At 38.7% G+C, this 25213-nt stretch overlaps 1 protein-coding gene and 1 long non-coding RNA gene across 2 annotated transcripts; both read left to right on the forward strand.

The window, feature by feature from the left end:
* The first annotated feature begins 350 nt into the window (after positions 1-350).
* Positions 351-21889, forward strand: LOC146488364 (uncharacterized). The gene is made up of 6 exons (XM_085120831.1): positions 351-469; positions 10522-10683; positions 10792-10869; positions 11690-11757; positions 12065-12158; positions 21213-21889. Exons 1-6 carry the CDS (start codon positions 379-381, stop codon positions 21887-21889), a joined length of 1170 nt encoding a protein of 389 aa, XP_084976957.1. The 5' UTR covers positions 351-378.
* LOC146488365 (uncharacterized) lies at positions 1253-2020 on the forward strand. Its single transcript, XR_014866691.1, has 2 exons — positions 1253-1564; positions 1884-2020. It is a non-coding gene; the product is annotated as an uncharacterized LOC146488365 (long non-coding RNA).
* Positions 21890-25213: the final 3324 nt, after the last annotated feature.

Raw genomic sequence — 25213 nt, forward strand, 5'->3', positions numbered from 1 at the left:
AGGAGTGTCGAGGAAACATGTCTTTCGTTCTCCTGTATTTCTCCAAAACGTTGTTATCACAGAATGTAATAAATCATTGATCGACTATATTAATCTCTTTCTTCTGAAAAATGACGTACTGTTCCTTATTCTTCCCATCCACTCACAATCTGTTATTCTGTTATTAGAAAACATCATGAATTTTAACATACAGGAAATTATGTCTTAAAGAGAAGATGTTGTTAATTCGGATTTTACCTTTAGCATTCAGTTGTGTGGAATGTAATTAATACAGGCATTACGCTTTAAGGTTTTGGAGGAATAACAACAGTTGATGCATAAGATCAACATAAAAAATTGTTTGATTCATAGGGCTTTTAGCCCGAACTCCCAGCATTCATGGCGCAGAGTCAAAAAGACGCTGTAAATGGCAATGACGTCAATCCAGCTGGTGAGGAAACATTGGATTTTGATGACGACACTTTAAGAGGTGAGATGAAGCTCTTGGATCTTTTCTACCAGAAGATTTCAATGTAATATATATATTTAGCCAAGCCTAAAAGCGGAGCTCCAATTTCTTTGATAGCATTTATAGAAATCTGCTTATCGTATGGACGTAGTTCCTCATCCTTTCTAAAGTTATACATTTTTTTAACGCATATGCAGCAAACTCCCCATCAACAATGTAATACCAGGAGCCCATGATCATCGACTCCTGGTAATACAGAGAGCACAATTGTTTAAGGCTGATTTTTTGTAACAGACGGCATTTTTTCTTAATTTTCCTTTCACCGAGCAAGGGTTGGTGATTGGTTAATCTTTGCGCTTGTACCCCAATCTCGTCCCCAGAGCCCACGCGCGTTTTTGAATGGGAATGAAATTCCTAGGAAAATCCATACTCCTTAAATAACAAGGATTGGAACCAGGTTTGTGGGCCCGCGAGAATTGGCACCCTACCAAACCCATGTTTTCGCGAAAAGCGCTGTGCTCTGAAACCTGGTTTGCAGTCCTTGTTATTCTATAGTCTCCTTCGCAGCCGTTATAAGGGTCGTCACGCAACGCTCCTCCCCATGGAACGTAGCGTGACGACACTAATAACGGCTGCGAAGGAGACTATGTTATCTAAGGTCTTCCGATTCCTAATCCTGGACTCCTAGTACCCAGATCCATCATTTAAAAAATGGCGGCAATCACGTTCTCAGAGCCCGCATTACCCTTATCCAGCGGAACGGGCGCTGGATAAGGGTAACGCAGCCTCTTAGTACGAGCGAAGAGTCTTTGCTTCGTCCTAGAGATTTGGATAGAACAGGACAAAAATAGCAGTGTTCAGACATCTTCCTGTATTAGGATGGTGGATAAAAAAGAAAGGATCTTTTTAATTTCTGCATAAGTTTTCAGGTTTGGAAGCATCGAATTTTTCCTACGCCTCGTCTTATTTTTCCTGCACGACTGTGTGGAAATGTTCCGTTTTGACAGCAGATTTGAAGGAAAACTTTTAGTGTGATAAGCTTAAATGTCAAAAGTAGAAGGGGTTTTGCTGTGTCGGTGGAAGGCGAAAGGTCCGACAGCTCCGTCAATCAAGGAGGTAAGATAACTTCAAATCTTTATGTATGCATACACACCTTTAAACTGTTTGTAGTGTTGTTTTTTTCTGACGAGGGAGCAATTAAGAAATCTTTAATCAAAATAATATTAAAATTGCAAGCTAATACGGACAATTGTAGGCCAGTGTTGTTATATGAATTCATGTGGTCTACTAATACTAGGAGATCGTTCCAAACTGGTACACCGTGGAACAATTGAAAAACGAGTCATTATACAGCTGTTAGTTATAGGGATTTACAAAATATTTAAAATTTCATCTTTTTCTAGTCAAATTGAGTGATTAATTTATTTATGTTTAGGTTCTGTTTGAGGGAGATGCACATTGGAGATGTTTGAATACAGGAGAAATATTTCAAGTCAAATTAGCTTTGTGCCATTTTTATATTTTCTTACTGCACTTGTAGCTCATTAATTCAATAAATTAGATTGAAAAGCTCATTTTAAAAATTTCTATTATTCCCAGGTTGATAGCTATTCTTGTGTGCTTATTTTGGTTTTTGTATAAACTCAAACTAAATGGTCAGTTCCATGCAACTGATATTGATTTACAAGAGAGTCAAGATGTCTTTCTTGCTCTTAACTTAATCTAAGAATGCAGTATAATTTTTCCCATTTGTTTCGGTAGGGATAGGAAAACATGAACCTTTCATAACTTCCTGTCAATCACATTAGTTCCATCGTTTTGAGAGTGCAAAGTGATACTGTTTTGTTCAGAGAAACCACAGCATTAATTGGCTGCCTCTTATTCTTGATATTGTAAAGTCAAAACAACAATCACTTGTGAATGCCTTTTGCTACTTTGTATATATAGAAACTAGTAATAATCAAAACTGGATCAGAGAGTGCGTTTGATAACCTTGATCCTAGCGTAGGTTCTCTCCTTTGCCAATTTGGTGATGATGTCATCTGCCCCCGCAAAATCTACAGGGGTTGCCAGATATACACATGTATGTCCCAATATCCTTTCATTCATGGCAATCAACTTTGGTTCTCCCACACAATCTCAACTCCAATCTGTGTAAGGAGTGCGTTCTTTCTATGTTGAATGCAATAAATGTCGTAAGTCTAATTATTCAACGGAAAATTTTTTTTTCAGTCCCTATTCATTTGTACCTGGTTTTAAATTAAGTTAGTTGTTTGACATAGAATCAAATAACAATTGTGTATAAATCCTCAACTGTCGCTGTCAAGATCTTTACCAAAAAAAATCCATCAGGCAGTTATGGGAGCCGGTTATCCCCAGCAGTTTTTCTACACTTTGCTACACGAGAGTTAACTTGGAGTAAAGTTGGAAATAATACAACAATTAAGGGATAATGAAATTTTGTGTTGTGCAGTACTGACTATACAACTGAGAAATCAGAGAATTATCCTTGGAGTGTAAATTTCTGTGTGGGAAGAAAACCACTTAAATTGTGCATTACCCTAGTGAGGAGATTAATTTTGGTCCATCAGTGATCAAAAAATCTTGGGGTCATAGGTTTTAATCCGTCAAAGAGTTGTTCTTTACCTTTCATGGACCACATTTCCTTACTGAGGTAATACTGAAAAGACAACTAAGCGGTTTCGTTCCACCACAAAAATGTACACTGCAGATTTTATTCTCTGGTTTTTCAATTAACGAACAGGCCTTGCTCCAACCTATTAACTGTCCTTACAAGCAAAATCCCAATTTAAGAAGTCATTAGACTGCTAAACACCACACTCCTGCAGCCTCATCACTCCAGTTTATGGATAGCACCTCATCTGAGAAGTCCCATTCATTTTTACACAGCAAAATACCTACCATGTATCATAACATTAATTTTAATAAGCATTCTCTTACAAGTATTCCTTACTTTAATTTTCATCATCCTGTTTTTCCGAGAGAAAAAAATAGAAGGAACAAGAGTGCCTAAAGAGAGTTGAGTGCATGTACAGCAATAGTACTCTTCTGAATTCACAAAATGATGTACAACATATACTTTGCTTGAAATATACATGTAATTTGCAAATTAAAAGCATTATATCACTTTATTCTCCAAAACAATCAGTGAATTAAAGTATTTTCATATAAATAAAGAATTTATATGAACCCTGGACAGAATGGAAAAGGAAAATAATATTTAGTGTTTTTCCTTATGTTACTGAAAAAGTTATACCAGACTATGTGATAAGGTGTAGAAAACTGTAGCACTGGTTACTGCATGTCACAAAACCCATAAAAATTAACAGTTATTATTGGATAATCAAAAGTAAGTAAAAGAAAACAATTTACTTGGTATATAATATTAACATTTTTATAATAATGTTATGTGACAATCACTTCAGTGGAAGTAATGTACCAATTTTTTTTCACTTCCTAGTAAAAATGAATTTTGTTCAAAAAATAGGAGGCAAAAAACTGACTGAAGCAAATCCAAGACAATTTTAACAACTATTTGTTCTTGAAGAATTGGGAGTGCTGAAAAACATTGAGAGTTCAAATAACTGAGATTGCACTGTAAAAATAAATGACCGTACATATTTTTATAATTCATTACCCACTACCAAGTTTTAAATTTTTCTTTCAATTAAAAGAGATGGCTGATAAGAAGTTTGACCTTGTATCTGTTAAATCACAGTCTTCAAAAGAAGCCAGGGTCTGGTTGCATTAAACATGGCCTGAATATCAGTCATCTCCTCTCTAGATGATTGGTGAGAGATGGGAAACAGCGGATATTCAGGCTTTGTAAAAACTATATATATTTAACTAAAGGTAAGGTGAGGTTTTGTCTTACAGACAGTGCAACAAACTCAACCGGGGACACCAATAAAACCGACACTTTGAAATTTAAAGACATGTTCTCGTTTTTGATTGGTTTACCAACTACCAAAGCCAGACTCCTTTGTTGTAAACGTGACCTATGATTGGCTGATCAATGTTGGGTGGCCCCAGTTGAGTTCGTTGCACTGTAAAGTATACAGGGAATGCCCCTTGTTCAGCATATTTCTGTAGCCTCCATCAATTGAATAGTTATAAGAATGATTGAGTGACAGTACTGACTGTTGCTTATAAATGTGCAGCTATAGGACATTTTCACTATGGCGTCATTTTACTACAACTACCAGAATCCTTCTGGTTTTTGTTTTCTCGCGTTAATTAGAGCTATTGTTCTTTTCTGTCCACTGGGATTACAAAATTTGCATTTGAAAAGGAAAACAAAATGAATTCTGGTAGTTGTAGTAAAATGACGCCATCATGAAAATGGCCCATTGTAGGCCCAAACATCCAGTGGCCAATCGCTGTTGTACACAACATGCTAGAGCAATAGCACTGCCTGGCCAACTAATTAAAATCTTTACTGCTGAAGAAAAATTTTATATGCTCAGCGAGTGCCCATTCAATTTGGTTCCTGCCATCACATCAACATTTATCAAAAGGTAAACAATTAAATACACAACTGGATCTATCCCTTGATGGGAAAAGTGCACAAAAACTTTCACACAAGAATGGATGATTTACAAGTTTATGAACTGCCTCAACAGGAACGTCCATTAACAAAGTGATTCATGAGCCAAACTGTGTTTTCATCACATCTGTCATGATCGGTGATGGTAAATAAAAAGCTTACATCAATTTATTTTTTGCTACAGCTAAAACACAAGATGTAAACCTACCAGTAAAGGTTACACCCTCTGTGCATGGCTTTTGTGCCAAGGCAGTGGGAAATCTTAAAACACTCCTAAGTGAGGGTTCATAATTTAAGCAGATGGGGGCCTATGATGATTTTCCAATTTTTCACTAAGTTCCGTTTTGGATAATGCTACTGTTTGATGAGGTCAGGTTTACGAGATGCTGAGTTGTCCAGAATTTGCAAGTCTGATTACCACATCAGGATTCATCGAGCACACAAAAGCAGTGACTGGGGGGAAGCTGGCTGGAAAGGACTAATCCTGCAGGTGGCTGAGATGCCATTACCGATGGCGGTTCTATAAAATGGAATATTTTCAAAGATTTCATGACAAATCAGACCAAGAAATTTAGAAGACGACCGTGACTAGCTCACTATGAAATTACGAAGATAAAGAATAAAAAGAAATGCATGGAGGGTTGCTCATGACATAGCGTTGCACATTGACGATGCACCTGTTGTCAGATTACATAACTGAAGGGAATTTGTAACAGAGAGGGAGGAGGAGGCAGGTTTTTTTTTCAACAGGACCCAGCTAATCATGATTACTTGAAGGCATCTGAAAGTTCAAAAAAACATGTACCTGGCTATAATTATTATTTTGCAAAAATTTGTGGCTAGAGTTATACATGGAATTTGTCAAAGAGGTTAAGAAAGAGCAGCAGTGTGCTTCATGTGAAAATGGTTGGCTGGCTCCATGATGGGCAGAATTCCATGCCCTTTCCTGGATAAAGAGAAGTTAAGGTTCAAATTAAAATGTCTTTGAATCTCCGGCTACTTCTTTAGATGGAACAGCATGACCAATACTGTTGATGACTTTATGCCTAATTCCTTCAATGAAGGAAAGCTGAACACAGCGACAGAAATTGCAGACTTTTCTTCTACCTTAATTAGTTTGTGGTTTCTGAGGAGCTAGTGAAAATATACCTAGACCATTCAAAACATCCCCATTTTTCCAAAGATCTGCGAAGTCAAGCAACCATTGAGAAGCGATGAAACAGAGAATAAGGATAACAATTGGAAAGAGTTACTACTATCTGGAGGGTTAAAATCTCTTTTTTTTTTTAACTTAACACTCTCTTGAAAAAACACTCCCTTCCGTACAAGAAAAAAATTGAAAAAATGAAAAGATTGTGCTAATAACTAGTCATCTACAAGAAGCAAAGGGGACAGACATTAGCGACAATGAAAGTCCCAGGCCAGCGTCTTTTACAAGCTAACAAACCCACATCTGATGATAATGATAAAAAAAGGTGGAGACGACACTGTTGTTGTGGGTGAAACATGGTGCAGTGAAACTGAGGGGATGCTGAGTGAGAATGACGATAGTGTGTGTGAATACCATTGCCGGCAAATAAAAAGTGCAGCACTAGAAGTGGACACACTGCAGTCAATAATTATTGGTAAATCGCTTAACCCTAAATAGTATAGAGAAGTGCTTAGAATATTGTTAGTTGTTAACTGGAAGGGGTATTTTGCAGAATGCTGAACGCCGAATGTCGCATTTTATGCCACCTGTAACAGTTTAGCAGTAAGGTTACCATATACTGTACCTTTAGGGGTCTTTCGCGTCCAAGCGATGTAGCATGTCCGGTTTAAACTGTAGATATGTAAACCCCTATATCAAATTAAAGCTTATAGAGCTGGCTATCAAACTATATCAAGAATTTTGAAATTAAATGAATTGTCGAATTTTTTACCACCTCTAACCTTTTCAAGGCTACAAGTCAAGTGAATTTTGTTTTTCGCTAATTTAATTTGCTCCTCAGCACAAAAAAAAAACATGTCTGCATTCTGTGATATTAAATTGCAGTGAAAAGTTACAGAAAATTTCGAAATACGATTAGAGTCTTAGCAAGTGCCCCCTTCAAGTGAAAAAATTGATCCAAGAAAACAGCGCTAAAAATTTGACAATTTATTTTATTTCAAAATTCTTGGTATAGTTTAATAAGCCGGCTCTATAAGCTTTAATTAATTTGATGTGGGGGTTAGGTATCCACAGTTTAAACCGGATGCTCTACATCGCTGGGACGCGAGACACCTATTAAGCAACGAACAAAGTTATGAAGGTCTAAGCACATTTCTTTTCTGTTTAAGGATAACACTGGTTATACAGATGGTTAGCTTTAATTTGTTGTTATGGCAGCCATTGCATTAAAGGACTTCTACAGATTTAACATTCGGTGTTCTGCAAAATACCCCTGCCGCTTGAAAATTAAACCTTAATTCTACTCCGCCTCATGCAAATAAAAATACTATCTGCTATACAATAAAAGTAAGGTGTCCTCTTGAAACCCACCAACCCATTTCAGCAGATTACTGACATTCTTAAAGCTACGTGGATGTGAGTGGGGGGTACAAAAAAATATCAAAATATTATGTACACTGTGCAGGAAAATATTCAGGACGGGATTGGCTATTTATCGAGTTTTGATAGTTTTCTTCACGCTCAAAGTATTATTTTGTTGTTATTATTCTTTTTAGTTTTAAAGATGATTGAGGCGAACTGTCACTGTCTTAGGCAAATTTTGTTGATCAACTATAAACCTCAGAGAAAAAGGCTACACTAACCATGAAACAGACTTAAAATATACATGTATCCTGGAGTAATAAATGGAAAAAAAAAAAACAAACTGTGATAATTCATAACAATCAGAACAGAGATAAACTAAACGACGATCTTCAAAAATTTGCACAAACAAGTGAACAAATTTTGCGTACTTTTGATGTTATGATGAAAATGAGGTCACACTAATGACTAATTTTACATTCTCTTTTAACGTTCTTTGAAAAGACATATCCTATCCTTTAAAGTATTTATGTTTGTTCTCTGTGAAGATTGTCAGAAGTAAATGCAAAAATTAGAAATATATGCGAGAAAAACTTGTCAGTAGTTTATGCTAGCTAACTGAACGATAAAAAAGTGTTACGAGACGTTTGTTTCACTGACTATTTTACCAGAGAATCAAAATTTCTTACATGAAGCAAAAAGGAATGAGATTAGAAAATAAAACTCCAGGGGAAATAACGAACATGGATCGAAAAATGAGCTCAAGAGACTTTTCTGAAGTTAGCAGTAGCTTAAGATAAACAATTTTACAGTGTGAACACTGCAAAAAAAAAAAAAACTTGCAAAAGTCGACAGCAAAGTTTTGTCAACAAAATCACATATAAAACTTAAGCTTAAATATACTCGCTTCTTTGGAAATAACCAGTCCTTTTATTCCATTGCTGATTTTTCCGTTCGTTTTACAACGTTAAATGAGCAAAAAGTTTCACTTCAAGAGGAAAAATCCAACGTTTCTTCGAGGATCAGATCCGCTGTTTATAATGTGCCGCCTCTAGAACAGTCCTTTTTCGCCGCTATTCGCCTTGCTCTTTTACCCGCTGTTGGAAAGCAAAATTGGACCAGATTAGAAAATAAAACGCCAAGGGACCGAAATAATGAACATGAACCGAAAAAAAATGACCTAAAAGGACAACTCTGAAGTTAGCAGTATTAACTGCGTGTCAACACAGCAAGAAATCAATTTATTGCAAAACAGCCGCAATAGAGCAAAGTTTTGTCTACAAAGTCACATGAAAATACATGTACTTGCCTCTTCTGAGAATAGCCAGTCCTTTTATTCCATTGCTGATTTTGTCGTTCGTTTTACAGCGTTAAGTGAGCGAAACGTTTCGCTTCAAGAATGAAGAGGTAAAATCCAACTTCTCGTCGCGAAGGATCGGAGCCCTTCACGATCGGCGACGCTAAAAGCAGGAACGGTGGAACGGCGGAATGGTGGAAAATCACCACAAATCCTAAAGCATGGAACGGCGGCAATCACCCCAAATAAACTGTAACCTTGAACCTAACCCTTACCCGTTCCGTGTTCTTGGATTTGGGGTGATTTTCTGCCTTTCCACCGTTCCGGTTTTCAGGGTTGCCCCTTCAAGACTCACGGCGCCTTCTGTTTATGATCAATGCCCCATTCATGTAAATTCCCGCCGCGCGTAGTCTTACTCTTTCACCCGCTGTTGAAAGGTAAAATTTGGAGGAGATCGGAGGAGATTAAAAAATAAAACTCCAAGGGAAATTTTAAACATGGACCAAAAAAAAAAAATGAGCTCAAAAGACTGCTCTGAAGTTAGCCATATTAAGCTCAAGTTTAAATTAATTACACGGCGTGTCAACACTGCAAGAAAACAAGATCTTGCACGATAGCAATCCAGCAAAGTTTTGTCAACAAAAGCACATGAATATACTCGCCTCTTCTGAGAATAATCAGTCTTTTTATTCCATTGTTGATTTTTCTCGTTTGTTTTACAACGTCAAGTCGACGAAACGTTTCACTTCTAGAGGAAACGTCCAACGTTTCGTAGCGCCGGATCGGAGTAAAATGGTTTCACTTCAAGATTGTGATTCTGATTCTGATTCTTCAAGATCAGTCAATTTGTTTCCTCCACCGCTAGACGTCTTGCTGTTTCTCCCGCTGTCGGTCACATAAATTGACTTTGTATTTTGTCGTCTTTAAAATTATGTTTTGCTTTTCTTTTTCTAAAACGCAGTTGGCGATGCAACTTCCCGCCGAAAAACAAGAAAAACGCGGGTTGCCACACAGGTTGACTGTGGCATTTCACAATGGCTTACATAGAGGGGCGGACGGACGTACGGATGTACGTACGTACGTACGCCGGACGGACAGTGACGTCATAACCAAACCAAAATTTCTCGCGTTCACGGGTTAGCAAATTCTCTTAGCTATGGGGCTCCGCTGCGCACGCCTGCGGCGCGCGCGAGAGCTCCGCTATAAACCCAACAAAGTTCGGGTACTCTCCCCTAGTGTGTGTTACTGTACGTGCGGTGTGCTAGAGGCGCCATCTTCGAAAATGATTACCGAGGAAGGCTAGAGCGTCTCATCCCAGTTCACTGCGTTTTAAGAGTTGAAAGCACGTGTAAGAATTTATCCAAGGGTCAATTTGATAAAACTTTTACAATTGTAGTTTAAAACTGGGCCGTTCGGTTTAACAGGTGCACTAAAAGAAAGTCAATGAAACGTATCGTTCAACTCTTTTAATGTTTATTAGCTGTATTTTAATTTTTTATTTCCACTGATCCATTTTTGAAGTTTAAATACCGCATTTTTGATTACTATTATTGAGTTCATTCTCTGTATGAGCATGTAATAACAAAGGCCTACGATTTTGAGCTACAAGTTTGAGTCAAATTGGTCCCAACGTTCACAATGAAACGCCATTGCGCGTTATCTACCAATACACTATCTTCTTAATTTTTTCATTTTAGCAATAGCAGAGGTTTACAAAAATGATGGTAATGACAGTTACAAACAGAATGATTTCAACGACGCCATCTACTTCTACACGGAAGGAATTAAAGTAAACTGCAAGGATGATGAACTGAAAGCCAAACTATACAGCAACAGGGCGCAGGGATATTTTTATTTGGGTGAGAAGTTTTTGTTTACTTAAATTGGTTTATCAAAATATCAAAGGGTTCTTCAATCGAACCCACATCAATATGTTAGCTTTCTCCTTATACTTTATTCTTTCACAGGGAAGTATACTGATTCCTTAAGTGATGCAAAAGCTGCCTGTTCCCTGCAGCCATCTTATTTGAAAGCAATCTTAACAGGTACGAGTTAATAAAAATGGAAGTACTGTTGGGATGGAGATAATTTTACAGTGACGTACTTCAATTGAGCTACACAGCTAAATGTTAGATCTGTTTGAAAAATATGTTTTGTAGTCTTCTATGCAGATTAAGGACGGTCCATGTCATATCATAAGCGCCATTTTAAGATCGATACTGTTTTCACGAATGTGACACACAAATGATTTAGTGTTTTGACCTCAACTTCCACAATTCCAGATTTTATCATTAATAAGGCCATCCCCTTGTCTCCGTGTTTCTCGTCGTTGCATGTTCAAAGTTTAAGGTCGGTGGGTAATTCAGATTAAACAATTAGTAAAAAAAAAAAAGGGGGGGGGGGGGAGGGATGAAGGAGTCTGAAACTAGGAGGCGCAGAAACCCAAACAAGTGATCACTTGGAAACAAAAGCTGTTGTCACAAATAGAAACTAACCGGTTCTTTTGGCCTGAGTTCGCGAAAAATAGCATCCATACTAACTAGCAAAAATTTCCAAAGCGTAATATAACGTGACGTTTGTTGACAAAACTCCGGAAGAAGGGACCCTAATTCTCTACCAAGACAGAGCACTTCGGTATTGACTGCACCAGTGGAAGTCCATTTTTGTGAAAACTTAGCGTGTTACTTTACTGACTTTATTTAAAACTCCCTCTGCATATGAATGGTCGGGATGGGAATAGGTGAACTTGCAACATTACCTTGCCGCTTTGGATAATGAGATTCCTAATTCGGACGGCACATATCTCAGCTATTGCCTTATCAAATAAGCAAAAATAATGCCAACCTTACATTTTCTTTTTATTAGGAGCAAGTGCATGCTTTCAGATGAATCAGTTTGAGGAAGCCACCACGTGGTGTGAAAAGGGATTGGCTGTATCCTTCACTACAGATGCTTAAATGATTTGTGGTGTTCAAACTTTACAAAAGTCTTTCGTTCTTGCTTTTGTCTGCGTACCTTCTTGGATCAAGCCTCATTCCAAAAAATAAGTTTTTTAGTCTTTAAGATAATTTCAATTTCTCTGTTGCCCGTAACTTCCAGATGAAAGAAAGAGAAAGAGAAAGAAACATAAAAGAAAAGCAGGTAAAGAATTAACACACATTTTTCATGAGACCTTTCCTCCAGTCTGGAGGATTGTAAGCTTTAGATAACCGCCTCGTTATAAATCTTGACTGGTGTAAGATTGACAACAATAACCAGAAATTGGTGGAACTAAGGAGGAGATCTGTCAATGAAAGGAACAAACTACGAAATACGGACGGAAAGGAAGATTCAGGTGAATTTAATGTCTTATACAGTAAGCTATTAAGGAAACACAGGACATTGCTGAAAGGAAGTTTCAAATTCTTTTAAAGGCTCGAGTATCAAGCTTGAAAGATTGACGAAAACTGAAATTACATGTGTAGTAAGTTATTTAAGCTTTCTTCCTGTAACGTAGAAACGTCTGAAATAAAAAATAATTTCATAACCAGGAAAGGCTAAAATTTAAATTTTTTCGCGACAAAAATTGGGCGGAAAAATTTCTATGTGCGGTAACTTAGAATTTCATAAAATGGCGTTCTATAGCTTGACTTTGCATCCATTTATTAGAAAATGAAAGCGTTACTTAAATGAACTTTTCAATATCCTATTTGTTTTCATGAGTATTTGTCTGACCTAATTTTCACTTAATACTGATAATTTTTGGACAAGCTTTTTGGTTACTGACAAAAACTCTGGTCTCTCGTAATAAATGATTCAAAAATGCCTTTGTCCGTCGCCTGTGATCATAAGCTATTATACAAGTCTTGTACACCAAAAATGGGAATGAGGAGGGAAAATTACCAGTGCATCTCACTTTGAGTCCAGTGACTTCCCATTCTCCATGTCTCAAAATGAGAGTGAACGAGCGGCACGTTGACTTAAGTCTGCTGTCGGGAATTTTAAGCTACTCTGATAACAATATTTGTTTGCTGCTAGCCTTATGCCTTAAACAATGTTTATTTAGAAAGATTTGATTTTTTTTTTTAATTTTTATTTGCAAGAAAACACACAGTTACATACAATAATAAACTAGACAGTACTTACACACTTACACTTTGTACAATATTACAATTAGCTTACTCACTCGCTGGCCCGCTAACACACCATTCACAACACTCACTCACTCATCTCATGTTCTCATGCACTCACTCACAAAAAATTCAAAGTCACACCCGTACAAGTCATATATATTAAATAGGTCTAAATATTGTCCATTTCTTTTTAAATATGTCTAATGTATTATTTTTCGTACAAATAAATTTCTCTGTGTCATACTTTAACGATACTTTAAATTTGTAACCACCTATATTCGGAAGTTCGTTGTTTCTTCTACACCCCCATAAAAAAAATTTTTCCTATATGTAACAGGTAATTTAGTAAGGGGCATTCTGGTGTTAGAACACCGATTAAAATATCTCTCAACTCAAGATGTATTTGATTATTTGTCAGCGATAAGTAATATAATTCAAAGTCTTTCCAAAACGTAATTGAGTAAGAACAATTATAAAAGAGATGCTGTATAGTTTCTGATTCCCGTTTGCAAAAAGAGCACAGATTGTCTGAAATATAGCCGGTTTTATGTAATTTTGAATTAGTGTAAAGTATAGAGTTTAATACCTTAAACTGAAAGGCCTGAAGGCCTGTATGGCTCAAAAGCAACTGAATGGGGAAGACCGAAAGCTTTTTTCAACGCCATGAATTTGGGCTACCGCGTGAAAAAAGCATTTTTCCGCCCCATTCATTTTTCCATTGTATTTCTGTTGTTTTGTTTGAGTGCGTTTCTTGTAAAAAAATCACATCTGCGCTCTTTCTGCGACACCAGGTGAAAATTGTACGTCTTTTTTTGAAGTTGCTAATTCCCCTTACATTCAGAGACATTATTTTTAAAGTAGCTGACATGTTCTACCTGCGTAAACAATGAATTCCATATATAAGAACTGAAATTCCGAATAAACAGCTGAGGGTTGAAGGACTTACGAGCTTCCGTAAAAAGTATATTCCTGATTGTTTTGAAGTAAATACAAAAGAAATCATTCTTCGCTTAATACTCAACAGTGTGAACTTTGCAAACAAACATCCCACTGAACTAAGACTGACTAAAATACAACCGCAAATGACATATAAAGGAACACACACATTACTCCTCTCTAAGAATGCAAGATGGAATAATATAAACTCCATCCAACATTCAGAACTCCGTCGAACTTGTTAGCCCCTTATTCCAATTGAAACACTTTAGGCCCGCCAAATCAGAATTCTCTTAACATCATTTTATGTAAACATTAGAAATCGCAACCGACAGAGCGCAATCAAAAGCGCATTCTCTAGCCAAACGGAAATTTACATTGTGACAAATTTACCATTTATATAGAGCTTGTCCGGTTCTGCTTTGCTAAAAGATGCCTTCATACCGTTCTTTTTGGCCTCCTTTAACTTCTTGATTTGTTTACGTCGGCGCTCAATAATCTCCTGAGGATAATCTTCCAGAACTTTAATCTCGGAATCTTGCAGGTGTAAAGAAGCTCTCAATACCATCTCGCGATCCTGGTAGCGGAAAAATCTTGCTATAATCGGTCTTGCCTTTCCAGCGGTAGGTTTCCCCAGACGATGTACGCTCTGCAATTCTAACTTCTTTTCTGGGTTTTCAAGTCCTTCGTGTTCAGCGTGCGTCGAGTTCTTGAGTCGCTTATCTAACGGAGAGCTTGATTCCGACCCGCTAGAATCACTTCGTTGGGTTAATGTACGTTTTTGAGTAACAGATTTCGTTGGTAGCTTTAGAGTGACAGCAATATCATCCATAGACGGGCAACATTTAGTTTACAATCACCTAACAAGTGCGGAGCTCTTACGGACACGTCTGTTCAGCCATCTTGTCCGTGCCCAGTCCCCAGAAAGATTTGATTTGATACTCGTTCAAAGTACCGGTGTCTTTATAAGGTAAAGGAAGTACGTGTGAAAGAATAACACATGAAAGAAAAAAGACACCTGAAAAGTGAGTTCAGTTTACTTTTATATCAGCTAAATTACTTTAGATAACAAATCAATCGTCGACGAAAGCAGTACGTTTCTGACCAGTTGTCTTAGTCTTAAAAGATCTTTTCAGGTCAACAAATTAAGCAATTTGTCCTTTTTACACCATGATTAAATTTTTACGGCCTTACAAGATTTTCATATCGTTATACAATTTATCTGAATAGCCAAAAACACTACGACAGGAATTGCATAAGGTTTGCTGTGCGGTTAGGTCGATATTTGAAGGTCCTTGCTCGTTCGATCGCAGACGTATAACACGGACAGCAAAAGTATATTGTAAACCCCAAAACGTCGAATACAAATTCTTTTTCAAACAAGGGAATGTAAAATTTTAGAATAATAAATAAGAATATGTCTTGAATTTTGACTTGAGATTCAAACTTTATGAATACTGCCTTAATCTTTAGAAAACAGTAGATTTTGGCTATATGATTTTAGTTCTACAGGAACTCCCAAAGGTACCCTGTTGTTCGCGTACCATTTGGTTTTTATAAACAAAAACGCGATCCTCCAAATTACCGAACTCCAAAGGGAAAGATCCTGTAAATATGCGTAATTCAAGTTCTTAGGTAATAGGAATAGCACAAATAAGAAAACGACAGCGGCCGAGTTAAACGTAGATTATGAAGTAACCTAATGTCTTTAAAACATTTCGGTTAAAATATTATAAAAAGAACAAAAAACGTTATTGATCAACAAGATTGTCGTGATCAGAGTATAGTTTTATATTCCGATGATGATCTTAGTCTTCGGTCCTTGGAGGTGGACGCCAAGTCAAGCCACCTGGGAGAACGCGGGACCACAAAAGCGCCTGAGGAACTTTTTCCTTGTTTATGGAACTGTTGCTACCTCCATCTTTATTCACTTAACTAATCATCCTCTACTATCATCTAAGATAAAACTCACCCAGTGTAGTATCAGTGATTCTGACATTTCTGAAAGCCTCGCTGGAAACGTACACCTGGAGCCACGGCTAAGTTCTCGCTGTTGTACAGCAAGACCTGGTTAAGGTTCAGTCTAAAGTGGTAAAGCAAAAAGGAACATCAGGCCTCCCTCCCAGACTCTGACCAAGGAAGCAAGCAAGCACCTCGGCCTACATCGCTCCGACCAACGAGTGAACTGACATCGTCCTCTAGTGTAAAAGTGCTGAGTGGATATTGCTGATAGAACGAATGACCGCATGGGTGGAAAATATAGAAGAAGAGACTTACAAACGGAAAATGATCTGATAAATATCGGTGAGGAACTTGCGGGGACAGAGGCTGGTCATGTCACACTAATCCGGATGGGATGTCATAGCTTCTTTTACCAATCAAGTAGTACTCTCTCTGTGCTCTCAAAACTCAGCATAGCTTTCAAGTCACTCCCTGAAGTTTGCAATCGGTTGTATCCAGGTGGCTGCCATGAAAGCTTCTACTGCGATTTTGTCAAAGGCAAGGTAACTGTAGTATTGGGGACGTGCGTTTGGTTGCTTTTAAAAAGCGCCAGGTGAGCGGATTGGGGAAACAGAGGGGTAGGGAGGTTCTGTAACTATGTGGTAGCTCACAATAGGTGTCACAGGCAATGGTGATCTTGATGAAGCGAGAATGTTTCTATAATTTCATTCTGTTACAGTGAACCAAATTAACTTTAAATTTGCCAAATCAATCTTTGTAAAGCTTTGCAGTTACTATATAGTGTATACTGCCAAAATCACATAGAACGAAACCCTGTGGAGTCTAAGTCAGGAGACCCGCCAAAATGTGATTTTTTCACTCCCTCGTGCTTACAACTCGAGACAACAAGAAGCCAAACCACATGTTTGTGGGTACTACATCGATAACAACAATACCTTTGATTGCTCTTGTGCTCAGTTACATGAATTATCGTTTAAGCAGAGCCTAGACACTGAAGTAACTAAGGGGTTTTCGAGTCAGTCTCCAGCTTTTTTTGTTTATGAAGTATGGACAAATCAAAACCACACAGATAGTGAAGTGTTATAGTATAGAGCGGTTTTCAATTGAATGTCGTAAAACCAAAACCAAAGTAATTACTCTGGCATATCACAGCAAGTGCAAACGGCACAATGAACCAATCAGAATTCAAAGCAAATGCATGTAACCGGCGCCAAGCGCGGAAAAACACGTGCGAGCGAGGCACGATTGGTTTTGGTTTTACATCTTATTGGTTGAGAAAGTGGCGCGAGTTTTGTTAACCAATCAATGCAAAACCAAAGCAAAAACGCAATTACTTTCAACAATCAAGTGATTTAAGTCTAAGTAGAAAATTTTTCTAATTAACTATGATAACTTTTTGAGAATGCTGTTCGGGTAGTAAATAAGGTTTCATTTTTTTTTTATTTCAACCTGTTCAATAAAACTTCACACTTCTGTCTGGTCCGATGAACAGGCCAGGGGAGAAAGAGTTCTTTGCTGATGATGACTATGGAGGCTTGTCTAATACAATTGCACTTTAACAACCCATGGCACTATATTTTCGGTTCTTACAGTTTTTTCGATCAGTTAATTTCACAGACAGTCTATAAAGAAGAGTTTATGCCCGTAAATTGCATCTAGATAATATTTCATTGTCCAGATCTGACTCAGATGGGTAAATCTTTTAGGGTCCGTACATTTTATTCAGTCCGTAAACTTAACACATAAGACACAGCCAGCCAAATTAGTTGCAGAATTTCGGGCATGCATGTGGGTTCAGTAGTATATTTAGTTGTTAGGCACGAATTTTAATCTCCCAGCTGTTTATGGTAGAGCAGGGTTTAATAATTCACTGACTATCTAAGCCCTTCAGGGATTGCCGGTTACAGCATTCAGCTGGTCGCTAAAGAGCACTGCGGTTCTAGTTGGTATCAGTGGTGGATATCAATACAGAAAAATTGTGGAGAGTTGGCTGCAGAAGAGTGGTGCTGAGTCTGAGCTTACATGGAGGCATGTCCGCACCCAAGATAACCCGGCCACTCTAGTAAGCAGGGGAGAAGATAATTATTGAGTGGATAGTAGTTCGTAAATGCTGGCCGCCAGAACAAGTTATCCAATCGTCCGCGGCAAGTACAGTGGAAGTAAAAGTTGGCTTTATAGTGGTCTTGAAATGCACATTTGAACTGACCAAAGCTATTAAATTTTTGTAAGGCTGCATATGTTGCCCAAACCAGAAACTCAACGTCCCTTTAGAAATAAAGAGTTGAAAAAGCGGGGCATGTACATAAACCGGCCCAAGTCGGTAGACTAATAATTTAAGGGTGTGGTGAACCTAGAGAAAAACTATCATAATTCATTAATTAACACCTTCAGAAAACAAAAGTTCCAGAAGATATAATCCTTGTTTCAGCGAAGAGGAGAAAATTTACATATTGGGTAAGTCTTATAACGCCTTCTATAAAACAACAATTCCGCTCTGACTTATCTTAACTGCTATGGCTACGAAAAATGGCAGTTGCCTTCGCCAATATCTTCATGACAAAGGTTGAAACTAATATCATAATCCAAAGCGATCTAAAACTACTTTTTAGAAAACTTTATATTAATGATATTTTTCCGTCTGGAACACAACCAGAAAGCAAATTGTATAGTTCATTGAACAACCTAATAAGTACCATTCCACGATCAAATTCACGGCTGAAATATCTGAAAGAGAAACAAACTTCTTTGATACCAACGTGAGGGATTAAGAGAGGAACTAGTGCTCGATGTACGCACCATTTTAAATCCATTGAGACCTTTCAGTACACTTTCTTCTCTGTAATAGCACCAATACGGAGTTAAAAGAGGCTTCATCAAAGGAGAGGTTCTTGGACGTCTCAAAGCTAACTCTTCTTAGACACTATTTGAGCAGAGCATACGACGAACACTATTTCTATCAGTACCTCACCTAAAACAAGTGCTCATGAACAACTGTAGTCACAGAAGCCTCAGAGTCTACTAAGAGAAATATATAGACTCACCCGGTATAATACAAAGGGGACATTCTCTGAAGGACACAATTGTGCGAGCAAAGTTTTAAAATGCTGAAACATGGGTGAGGGAGTTGTGCAGCTTTTTCGCTTTTTAAAAACAGGATTTATTCCACATACCTCCCAGACACACAATTGTACATCCAGAAGTTGGTATATGATGAACTGTGAAAACGTTTTCGCCTTCCAAGGGGAAGTGGGTTTGACAACAACAAATGTGAGAAGAGCAAGTTGGTTCCCACGCCTGTGAAAGTAAGCAGAGCGAACCATGTCATAATGCTATGTTTTGGTGGGTCAGATCAATAGACAAAGGAGAAGTCTTTCTCAGACCATGACAGCCATAAGCATTAAAACACGAATATATCTCTTCGTGTTTTAATACATATTTTACAAGATTATGCCCATGAAAAATATTCAAGCCGAGACACCGGTAAAACCAATAAGAATGACTCAACTGAACGGAGGCATGGTGGGAACGAACAGACGGAACGACCTAACAAATGAGATCATATAGACCACCGAATGACAAACATAATAGCCAGACAGTTAGTCATGCGGATTCGCGATGAAAAAAACGAATGACTCAACCGAGTGCCAGCCCAACCATACTCAAGTGGCACGCCTGAGGTTGAAACACCCGTTGATTTTGTTTTCAGCAAGGAGCTGGTTCAACTTATTATTATTATTATTTCTCCTGGAAGAACGGGTGACATAGGCAATTAGACGGTTGCATACGTGGTCTGTTGCACACAAAATTGATCGGAATCTCAAAAAGGGGGCCGCACAAATACAGGAAACATGGCATAGAAAGTCGAAGGCAAAGCATACATTGTGCTCTATATAGCAGTTCCCTGTTTCGATGATTAAAACCCAAGAATTTATTTTGAGTCTGAGGAGGTTCATTCCAATGAAAGGAAGACCACAGAAGGTGTATGTAGATCATGGATCAATATCTGCTGGAGCTGCATTGTGCTTCAGGAAAGCTATGCGTGAAGAGAAGTTGAACCAGCTTCTTGCTGAAAACAAAAGCAGCTGGCGTTTCAACCTCAGGCGTGCCACTTGATTGGACAAGCAGTAGGAGAGGATGGTTGGGTTAAACAAAAGCGCTATTAAGAAGACCATTGGGTTGCGTTTGTTAAAGAAATTGCTCCTTGGTGTGGAAATAAAAAATTGTCTTCAAAAATTGTGAAAAAATTGTCTGTAAGTAAGTTGTTTTATTTGTTTTATAATAACTTCGTGTGTAAATGTTAAAACGTCAAATTCTTCCCTAATTTCTGTTAACCTTGAACCGTAATAAATTTATTCCAGTTAATCTTGCCCTTCATCCCACCTCTAATATTTTTGGTCGACTGGTGTTTTCTCTCTTTATAGTCATAAAGTTTACTTTTCTCACACTATTCTGTTAAGACAGGCCATTGTCTAAAGTGTAAAGGCCAGGTTTACTATTAAAACGTTGTTTAATACGAGGCCCTTTGGGTGATTCAAAATTATTTACCCAAGCAATTTTTATGTAATCGGAAAAAGTGGCACATAAAAGCAAACATTGGCAGGGAAAAAAACAATTCCAAATTATAGCCTAATCTTTTAAATGCGTCTTACTCGCAAGGGAAACCTAAGTTTTCTAATTGCGTTTTACCTAATTTACCTATTTAAGTTTGCACGTTGATCAAAACAAATATACTTAGAAAACCACATGTTATCTTCAAATGGGTCACTAATTCAAATTTGATACACGAGCCTTTCAAATTTCTACAAAATGCCGTCTATTTTCACCATATCTTCACCAAGGGAAGCAGCAATTGTGAAAAATCTACAGACTGTATGCTTTATCAAAATATCAGCGATATATAATTTACCTCAACATTTCCACCACCAGTAGATCATATTGCTCCTAAAAGTACTCAATAAGTCCTGGTACTTAACGTTAAAGGGGTCTTTCGGGGGAAGCAAATGAGACCAATGCCTTACTGGGAAGTTTCTGGACATGATAATATCTGCGATTTCTAAATTTTTATAGGGGTATTTTACGGTATAGACCCCATCTGCATGCTATATAGACTCCCACAACCTACGTTACTGAGACATTTTAAGCAAGGCCACCCAACTTATCAAGAAATACCTCCAGAATACAAAAGTCTACAAAAATGTTACTGGACCCAGATCAACTTTAGAAATCTTTTATGTTCATTCAATGGACATTTCGCTCTCTTTCGACTTATATTTTGTGATTTCCTTGATGAGCACATAGAAACAGTCAGGAAGTGCCCGTATCAAAAGGCTTTAAAATGTATTAATAGAATACGTATGTCTCTATGTAAATTTCTACAGGCTTCGCTACAGTCTCCCGTAAAATGCTGGGAAAGAAATATTCTGTAGACGATAAATCCGGAGAGAGAAAGGCCCTGGGCAACTTCATAAATGCCATAGAGTACCATGAAAAGGATCTGAAAATAGCAAAACAAGTAAGCGATAGAGCCGGAGAGGGGATGGCCTATTGCAACCTTGGCAACGCTTATCAGAGACTGGGCAACTTCCAAAAGGCCGTAGAGTACCATGAAAAGCATCTGAAAATAGCAAAAGAAGTGGGCGATAGAGCCGGAGAGGGGAGGGCCTATGGCAACCTCGGCATCGCTTATCAGAGCCTGGGCAACTTCCAAAAGGCCGTAGAGCACCATGAAAAGCATCTGAAAATAGCAAAAGAAGTAGGCGCTAGAGCCGGAGAGGGGACGGCCTATGGCAATCTCGGCAATGCTTATCAGAGCCTGGGCAACTTCCAAAAGGCCGTAGAGTACCATGAAAAGCATCTGAAAATAGCAAAAGAAGTAGGCGCTAGAGCCGGAGAGGGGATGGCCTATGGCAACCTTGGCAATGCTTATCAGAGCCTGGGCAACTTCCCAAAGGCCGTAGAGTACCATGAAAAGCATCTGAAAATAGCAAAAGAAGTGGGCGATAGAGCCGGAGAGGGGAGGGCTATGGCAACCTCGGCAACGATTATCAGAGACTGAGCAACTTCCAAAACGCCGTAGAGTACCATGAAAAGCATCTGAAAATAGCAAAAGAAGTAGGCGATAGAGCCGGAGAGGGGACGGCCTATGGTAACCTCGGCAACGCTTATCAGAGACTGGGCAACTTCCAAAAGGCCGTAGAGTACCATGAAAAGCATCTGAAAATAGCAAAAGAAGTGGGCGATAGAGCCGGAGAGGGGATGGCCTATTGCAACCTCGGCAACGCTTATCGGAGACTGGGCAACTTCCAAAAGGCCGTAGAGTACCATGAAAAGGATTTGAAAATAGCAACAAAAGTGGGCGATAGAGCCGGAGAGGGGACGGCCTATGGCAACCTCGGCAACGCTTATCAGAGACTGGGCAACTTCCAAAAGGCCGTAGAGTACCATGAAAAGGATCTGAAAATAGCAAAAGAAGTGGGCGATAGAGCCGGAGAGGGGAGGGCCTATGGCAACCTCGGCAACGATTATCAGAGACTGGGCAACTTCCAAAAGGCCGTAGAGTACCATGAAAAGCATCTGAAAATAGAAAAGAAGTAGGCGGTAGAGCCGGAGAGGGGAAGGCCTATGGCAACCTCGGCAACGCTTATCAGAGCTTGGGCAACTTCCAAAAGGCCGTAGAGTACCATGAAAAGCATCTGAAAATAGCAAAAGAAGTGGGCGATAGAGCCGGAGAGGGGAAGGCCTACAGTAACCTCGGCAGCAATAACCTAATTCTGGGAAGGGTTCAGGAAGCTTGCAAATGTTATCAAGCTAGTGTAAATATACTTGATATTGTCAGAGCTTCCATTACTCGTAAAGATGCCTTAAAAATAAGTTTTCGAGACCTTTATCGTGCTGCTTACAGTACGCTTTGGCAAAGCCTGTTGAAGCTGGGAAGAAAAGACGAGGCTTTGTGTGCTGCTGAGGCAGGTCGAGCCCAGGCTTTGGCTGACTCCTTAAAAACACCGTATGGTTTCACAGAATCTCCATCAGCGTCACTTGAACCTAAAGAAACACTTTCTTACATCTCAAACAAGTTATCTACGAAAACGATTTTCTTGGGTCACAGCCGCAACAAAATCACTTTCTGGGTTATCGGCAAGGGACGCAAAGTTGAGATTCGAGAAAAGGAATTGGATCAAGAAAGAGCCCACGAAGATGCAGTAACTGTTTTGTTGAATACTACTTTGGAGGAAATTGGAGTTCGTGTCCGCGTAAAATGTGAGAATCGTTCACTGGATGAGCTGAATGATGGTGATGTTGATGACAATGACGAAAAGGATGAAGATAAACAAGGAGTGCCCTCACAATGGACCATCGATGCGCTACAACCATTACATGATGCAATTCTTGGCCCTATTGCAGACTTGTGTCAAGGCAATGAATTGATCGTTGTCCCCGATGGTCCCCTTTCCCTGGCTCCATTCTCTGCTCTCAGTACATCCATCCAAATCCGCACTGTGCCCTCGTTAACCAGTTTAAGACTGATCACAGATCACCCTGAGGACTGCAAAACTGTCCAGGAGGCACTGCTTGTCGGAGATCCATATCTGGGGGATGTCGAGTATCCAAAGTACAAGCAACTGCCATTTGCCAAGGAGGAAGTAGAGATGATAGGAGAAATTCTAACGATTCCACCACTTACAGGAAGAGAGGCAACCAAAGACGAGGTGTTAAAACGAATTACTTCAGCCGCTTTGGTTCATATCGCAGCTCATGGAAGAAAGGAAACGGGAGAAATTGCTTTGGCGCCAAATCCCGGATGGCAAAAACATTACGATGGAAGTTCAAGATCTAGAACAAAGAACAAGGGTCCTAAGGAAGACGACTACATGTTAAAAATGTCCGATGTCCAAGCTGTTAAGCTGCGAGCAAAAATGGTTGTGCTTAGTTGCTGTCATAGTGGCAGAGCAGGGATTAAGTCTGAGGGTGTCGTCGGAATTGCTCGGGCTTTCTTGGCTGCTGGGGCTCGTTCTGTTCTGGCTTCACTTTGGGCAATTTCAGACCAGGCAACTATGGAGTTCATGAAGAGTTTCTACCAACATCTTCGAGATGGTAAAGCTGCTAGTGTATCTCTTCACCAGGCTATGAAGAGTCTACGAGAGTCAGAGGATTTCTTTGCTGTGAAGTACTGGGCTCCTTTTGTACTAATTGGGGATGAGATCCACTTGAATTTGGACGTAAAGAAATGATGCGTGAAAATAGTGAGTTTTTACCGAATGTTGTTGTTGTCTTTTTGTGAAAAATATCATCTTTGATTAACGTCTGGCTGTTAGATTCTCCACCTACGAAACACGTGGTTGTAGCAAAAGCTAGATGTTGGTTTACAATTAAATAGTGGGTAAGTACAAAGCAGAGAAGAGCCAGATTTAGCACAGAAAGTTGTAATCCAACTTCCAAACAGAAACAAGAAAAGAACTGCTTCGGTAGACGAAAGTTTGTGAAAATAATTCTGAAAAAACATTCAACGAATGAATGAATGAATGAATGCACGAATATCCTGAAGGGAAGTTTCTGTCATTTTAGCTCCCAGAGAGGATTGAAATCGATGGCAACTTTTTCTATTGATTGTTTTAGTACATTGACATTAATTGTTCCTCGCTTGTGGGTGTTCAAAGGTATTCAACGTCAAGAAATATCAAACTGCTAAGTATTTCCCAGGTCTACCAGAACGAAAGTCAGAGTAACTCATTTATTTTGTTTTGGTTTTAATAGCCTCCACATTTTCCTTGCACTTAAGAGCGGATGCCCGTAAATATCAACCAGAGGTGTGCAATAGCGAAAAATTCAAAATTCTCAAAAAAATTCACAACATAGCCCACGGTAAACTATTGCAAGAAATACATGTTTTACTTCGATCCGATAATTATTTTTGATGTGAGGCTATGATCTTGAATTCACCGCTCCTGAACCGGGTTTTCGGTGTCTGACACCACATGTTGCGAAGAACTTGTTTTAAAAATCAAACCACTTTTGTTCCAAACGAAAAACATCCAGTCTGATAAAATACATAATTATGGACATTATGAATGGTATGTTACTCATCTGAAGTGAAAATTAAATATTTAGGAGATTTTTCAATATTTACAATTTTTTAAGCGATTTCTCGTGATGCCAAATTGACAGATTTGCGAGGCTAAAATCATCAACTGGTACATGGCGTTGAGGATAAAGATTTACACCACGTGAAAGAGCATCCTTTCTTCTTATAAAATCCGCTTTCAAAACTATGGGCAACACAGAAGGAAATTTTTGAGGCCGCGAATTACAAGTAGTACTTTAGTGAAATTTGAGCTTTCTGTCACGGCATTCCGATGCTAAAACTCAGATAAACACAACATGA

This window comes from Pavona decussata, unplaced genomic scaffold (genome assembly GCF_977016875.1).
Source record: "Pavona decussata unplaced genomic scaffold, jaPavDecu1.1 SCAFFOLD_11, whole genome shotgun sequence".
Taxonomy (NCBI): domain Eukaryota; kingdom Metazoa; phylum Cnidaria; class Anthozoa; order Scleractinia; family Agariciidae; genus Pavona; species Pavona decussata.

Excerpts from the sequence above, each read along its gene's own strand:
- LOC146488364 (XM_085120831.1), top strand. The coding sequence starts at position 379 with ATGGCGCAGAGTCAAAAAGACGCTGTAAATGGCAATGACGTCAATCCA. Across the intron at positions 10,870-11,689 it reads TTTGAAAGCAATCTTAACAG|GAGCAAGTGCATGCTTTCAG; the intron begins GTACGAGTTAAT and ends TCTTTTTATTAG. Across the intron at positions 12,159-21,212 it reads GGACGGAAAGGAAGATTCAG|GCTTCGCTACAGTCTCCCGT; the intron begins GTGAATTTAATG and ends AAATTTCTACAG.